At 38.9% G+C, this 6279-nt stretch overlaps 1 protein-coding gene across 1 annotated transcript in view; it reads right to left on the minus strand.

Moving 5' to 3' along the window:
- Positions 1–598: 598 nt before the first annotated feature.
- Positions 599–6279, minus strand: part of TXNDC11 (thioredoxin domain containing 11) — a gene marked incomplete at its 5' end in the record, with an annotated part of 17868 nt that continues 12187 nt past the window's right edge. Inside the window, 3 exons of the mRNA XM_010160315.1 lie at positions 599–767; positions 1731–1876; positions 4289–5072. Of these exons, the coding sequence (XP_010158617.1) occupies positions 654–767; positions 1731–1876; positions 4289–5072 (1044 nt within the window). The remainder of the gene's footprint in view (positions 768–1730; positions 1877–4288; positions 5073–6279) is intronic.

Genomic DNA, 6279 nt, shown 5'->3' on the forward strand with positions numbered 1-6279 from the left:
GGGGGGGGTGGGGGTGGTGGGTTTAGCCATTTTTTAACTTGGGGAACCATCTGGGCATCACTCTACCCACTGGAGGTGGCGAGTGGCTGCCTTTTCATCACTTGTTTTGCTTTCTTCTCTCTTCCACTTATCCTTCACTTATTAATTCAGTTTGGTTTATCTTGATCTCCAAGTTTCCTTGGTTTTATTCTTCCCTTCTCCTTCCCACCGTGGATGGAGGGAGAAGTGCAGGAGCAGCTGTGTGGTGCTTACCTGCCCACCGGGTTAACCCACAACAAAATGTATTTTGCCAATCTCAAACAGTTTCTCAGATTTAGTACCACAGGATATAACCATTTGCTACCTCTCAGACACAGAGGTAGAAATTATTTTCTGCTGCTGTTTTACTGATTCACTTCCTGAAATTAGCAAGCTTCAAAGTTAATTGCACTGTTGAAAAAATCCACTTTAATTAAACTGCATATTACTGCAGTGAGGCTGAAACCCACCAAATTTACACAAAGAAAACCAAAACAATGCATTCAAAGAAAAATGAAGCAGCCGTCATTCACATCTACTACTGCAAGACTGTAGAGAGGAAAAAAAGTAATTATTTTCTAGGCTTATGACCTCACTGAACTTTCATTATTCTAAAGAGATTAAATCAGTTTTTTTTACCTTGCCACAGTGAAATTATCTGGAGGCAAAAGCCGAGCAAGTTGAATGAAGATGTGATTGAGAGAAGCGCAGAACCCGCACCACTGTGCGTAATAGAGCAGCAAGACATTCTGTAAAACGGAACAGGGAAGAGTTCTGTTGCAGTTAATTCATAGTTAATCTGTTGTAGTTAATCTGTTGCAGTTAATCTGCAGTGAAGGAGGACAAGCCTTCACAACATCTAAAACGTGGAACCTTAAAACATGAAAGGAAACTATATCCTAATGTTAATATAAGCTCGTTACTGATGTTCTCTGTCTACTGAGTTAACCCACAAGTTTAGGATCATTGCCTTTAAGTGAAAATGCACCAAACTCTACTACGCTTCCCAAGACTCTTGCAATCTCAAATTCTCATGTTTCTAACAGTGACTTGGTATGTCATACTGGGGCTGGGGGGTTGGGAAAAAATCATGTCTAGACTTCTGCTTTTTGCCTTTACCTAGGCTGCTGGAAACCAGTTACTGCAGATGCATATGGTCACTGCAGACCTCAAAGATAATCGATATTAATCCTTACTATCACATCTTTAAGAAATCAGAGTAATTTAGCTACTGTTCTGGATGAAAAGTTGTAGTGTATTTATTTCCTTTGAGGTATGAAACACAGAAATCAATGTTACTCAAGCCCCATACATTTAGCATGTGCTCCTGCTACAGTGGAAGAAAAAGGCCACTTTAAAAAAAAAAAATATATATATATTTCAAACACACAGGAAACACCCACACCCCCCTCCCCCAGGAGAAAAACCAAAAACCAATCCTGAAAAACCCAACAAACCTTGAACCATGGCAGAAACCTGTCAGGGAACTAGTTGCTATAACTTTTTATTATTTTAACCCTAGAAGTTCTTACCCAGATTCACTTAAGATCACACTATTCCAAACTGCTTTTAAAAAAAAATACGTTTGAATGGTTACAAAGTCACAACTTTTGTTACAAGTAGGCAAAGCAATCAGTGTAAGAAAATAAGGAGAGCCCTTCCTCAGAAGTCTAACCGGTGATTTGCAAGACCTTTTCAGCAATGAGGTGTACCTTTTCACTCAAAAACACAGTGTCGTGAAAGGTAGTCGTGGTCACTTCAGTGATTACACGCTGCTCACCAACATGGACTGAGGAGTCATCAACAAGGTGCCTTTTCAAGGGACTGTAGAGAACGCTGAAATTTTTTATGAAGTTCTCTGAAATGAAATTGATACATAACGAAATTATGTCGGTCTCATAATTGTGTGATTTGGGCAGTTTTTACTTTGGAATTCACCAGAACTTACCAAGAAAATACAAATTCAAACCTTATTTCTGTCAATAATTCTTGACAGTTGTGTATCAACTCCTGAGCAACCACCACTGATGTGAACACAAGATAAAATTTCACTGGTTTTCTGGTTTGCTCATTACAGACTTTTTACCTGCCACGCTACTCTCCAATCCTGCTTCTACTCCTGTTCGATGCACTATAACCATTCTCTTCCTTCCTAACCTAGCCACATACCTGCTCAGTCTTAAAATACTATCCTCTCACTATTTTTCACTTTCTACATCACATTCAAGTATTTGGCCCTTATCTTAAAGTCTCCACTTAATCCCACATTTATTCTTTCATTTTTAATTCCTTTCCCTGTAACCCTTTTGCTTTAGAGCTTTAAAGACTGTGCTATTCCCACGCGAACATGACCATCTGCTTTTTGTTTACCAGTGACCACCTTCCTCCTCATTCAACTGTCTCCTTGGTTTTAAGGTATTTAACAAGCAGCAGCCAGTGGTAGAACTTTAAAACAGGCTCCAAAGCCCTGAGCTACCTTCAGCTACACTGCTCTGAGCCTGGACCATGTTCCCTAAACTGCTGCAAGGTACCAACTCTATCCTTCTTTTCCATTTAGATAGAAATATTATTCAACGCATTATAAAGTAAGAGTATTCAGCAATCAAGACAAAAGATATAATAACAGACACACTGAAAATAATTATTTGAAGAAACAGAAACACGTTGTGCTGGTATTTCCAGTACAAAAACTAGCTCCAAGTAAAACTGTCACTTTTGTGCCTACATAAAAGATACCAGATCATCAAGTTGACCTGAAATACAAACTGCTGTACATGTAATTTTCTATTTACTACTCAGCATTTCAGTAAATTCTCACACCAGACCAAACCAGGTTTTTTTCTTTCTAGACCTCCAGATTTGGAGTATCTCCACATGAGTAAATAGTAACTAAAAAGGAAGGGCTAATTAAATGACATACTCCTGAATTTTTCGGAACTATTTGCAAAAACCAAAATATGTTAAAAGTGTTAAATACAAGTCTGTTTCATTATTTTAAAATATCAAAAGTTGGGAGGCTTAAGGAAGTAAAATAAAATTTTAAAAAACCCACAAAACCCCAACATTCACCACAGTGACTCCTTGACAAAATACACAGAAGCAAAAACCTTCTGGACATTCAAGTGACTTGGAACAGAAATATACCCAGTGTTACTCAGCAGGGAAACCCTCACCATGCCCAGGAAATCTGGTGACCTGAAAAAAGTTTGAGACAAAAGTACTGGGAGCAGAAAGGGGAAGGAAGTTTGTATCTCCTCACTCTAATCTTCAGGTTTCCTAAGCATCCTACTGGGGTTTTTGTTTATTTTTCCAGAGTGGGGGGTTGAGATGGAGAGGATACAGGGCTGGGTGGGATCCTTAATGTGAACATGGCCATTTTTTCTCGTGTTATGCATACTTTTGTACTTACAGATTTATGGCAAAATGGAAGTGTAATGTAATTAATAAGAATTATATTGAAATAACTTCTTGAACAATTTATTTTAGTACTATATTCACCTGAATTTACCTCCACGTTTACTTACACCGCTAAGATTAAACCACCCTGCACTTTCTGAAGGTGGACTCAGGTTTGCACATCATCACGATAGGTAAATGCAGGTGGACAGGCATATGTTGGGTCTTATTCAGTAACTTGAAAGTAATCAGAACTGTGATCATGGGTTTGGTTGTGTTTTGGGGTTTTTTTAGTTCTCCCCTCCAGGAAATAGGAGTACTGACAGATTTGGCCAAAACCACATCAGAGCTGTACCTTGAAAACACACAAGTTTCAGAACGGATTTTCTGTAATTTGTAAGTAGGTTTCAGGGTACGAGAGAAAGCGCTAGTCTCTGCTGATACGTGGGCAGTACCTCATGAAAATCTGGCATATTTTAATACACAGAAAAGCTGAGCAAACCCCACCATCACCATTAATACAGAATTTCTTCTGTAATACCGAGTGTGTTGGACTCACAGTAATTTGTTTTCCCCACAAGTGAATCAGCTGAGATTTTACCAAGTCCTTCAACGCATCAGGCAGTCAAGAACCACGCATCCTGAGGTTCAATTCTTTTAAACCAAATTACTTTTGCTGTGTGAATCTTAGTTCTTATGTCATCTAGAATACAATTCTACTGCTTGGTTAACAACTAAATAAATTAGAATAGAATGAATTATGATTCACAAGGCTGACTATAGTATCACTTTAAAAGCAGTCACTTTCGCCATTCACAGCCTACTTGCAAGCTTAATTTTCGTAGTTCACACATTTGGATAGTGGATACCATACCCAGGGTAGATCCAACAAGTGACTGATTTTGATCCAGGATGTAGTGCACTTCTTCTTTCAGGTCAACAATGGCAGCAAATTCCTTAAGATGAGTAGACCGTGATGCTCCTAGTCTCTCTGCGTATATCCAAAAAAGATTTGAATCCAGCAGATAGAGATTCAAGGTTTTGTTGGTCCTGCAGCTCAGACCAGTAATATTAGTGCCACTAATCTGAAGGTCAGGAATAAAACAATTCCTATCCTCAATATGAGGAATAGAATGCTGGGTGTTATCTTTCTTCCCATGGGAAGAAAATGCTACTTTGGGGGTCTGAAAGATGGTCTTCTCAGAACTAATTAAACTTAAAAAATGCCTGTTTACCGTCCTGCAACATGCAGTGTAATAGCTAAAGGGACTATAGAAACTTAAGAAATTGCTGCATTCTATGGTATTTGATAAAACTTGAAAAAAGGTATGTTCCTGGAGGTAGAAAGAGTCCAAAGCTGCTTCTATCTCTAAAAAGTTACAGTGTGGCACATGGACTTTATTTGGTTTGACACCAAGCGTCTGGTTAATGCAAAGCTCACAGACATTGTGAGTTCTAGATATTGAATGCCACTGTGGAAGCACCACTGTGTTACAGCATGGGTACTTGGTTATCGAAAACGTTTCTGAGAGTTTCCCATGTGCATCTAGTACAGAGGAATCAGAAGCTGGTGAATCAGTGTCTCCCAAGTCTTGAGGATCTGGCTCAGCTGCTGGGCTTTTATTACAGTTGTGGTATTCCAAGGCCACTTTGGTAATCTATGAGAGGGGGGAAGAAAGAAGAATTAACTGTACATAGTTCACCCAAATGCAGTTATCTGTTAGAGGTTTAAGAACATATATGCAATTAGAAATAGTATTTCAGAAACATGAAGTTGACTACCCTTCTCCATTCTCACAAAAAACTATAGGAGGCTCTGACTTGACAACAAAGTTAAATTTTGTTAGGATTTTCAGATCCTTCATCATGTAAGAATTAAGTGTGCGGAACAACAAAAGGACACTGAACGTTTTTTCCCCAACCACCACATGGACCTCAAGGTCCTCTCTGCATCATATTTATCACAGTGCAGTAACACTACATTTTAAGGTTACGTCTCAATACATGAAGCATTAACCAGTGCAGGTTCCTCAATTTCCCTTATTTTCCAATATGAGGAGAAAATAAATATAAACATTATGAGAAGAAACCACAAACAGGAAACGAGATTTGCCATACAAAAATCTCACTTCAGTGAGCTACGATCAGAAAAAACATTTTGCTCTGAGAGCTTTCGACATACAGCCTGACGGCCTTGCTCTTCCAACTGCCTGACAGTCAAGTGGTGTCACTGCCTGATGAAACCCACAGGACAGCTGCAGTACACATCTCCTCCTGTGGTAAACAAGTTGCATAATGTCTTTCTATCAAAGTGAAGCTATACAAGATCAACTGGAATATTTGCTAACTATATCAAATGTGAAATAAGTAGTCTAATTTACTAGAATGAAATCTGAAATGGAATATCTTATGTTGCACTAATTTGACCTAAATAAGAGATCATTGTTACTAGAGTGTTTAATCTGTGACAAGCACCACTACGTTAAGTCTGCCAAAAATCAGGTTAGTACAAGAACAATTGTTGTTCTTTTCCAGCCTTCCACTAAGATTTCCCCAATCCTACCTTGTAGCAATCTAGCTTTTACTGTGTCTATTTCTAGTTTGGTTGAATATTGTATCGTAAGTGGTTTTCATGTTTCTCCTCATTGCTTCAGACACTGCAATATTGATTAGGCCCCTGTGGAAACCACACATTCCAGGGGACAGATGCTGAGTATCTAAGTCAGCACCGTGACCAAAACTCAGCCCTGCTTTTCATCTTCCACAGAGGCTTGTTTCTTGTTCCACACTGTCCTTAGTGCCATGTGATCACTGCTGTGACATGCAGCTGTGTGACATATTAAATGGGACAATGGGTTCCTGCTG

This window comes from Eurypyga helias, unplaced genomic scaffold (genome assembly GCF_000690775.1).
Source record: "Eurypyga helias isolate BGI_N326 unplaced genomic scaffold, ASM69077v1 scaffold21191, whole genome shotgun sequence".
NCBI classification, from domain to species: Eukaryota; Metazoa; Chordata; class Aves; order Eurypygiformes; family Eurypygidae; genus Eurypyga; species Eurypyga helias.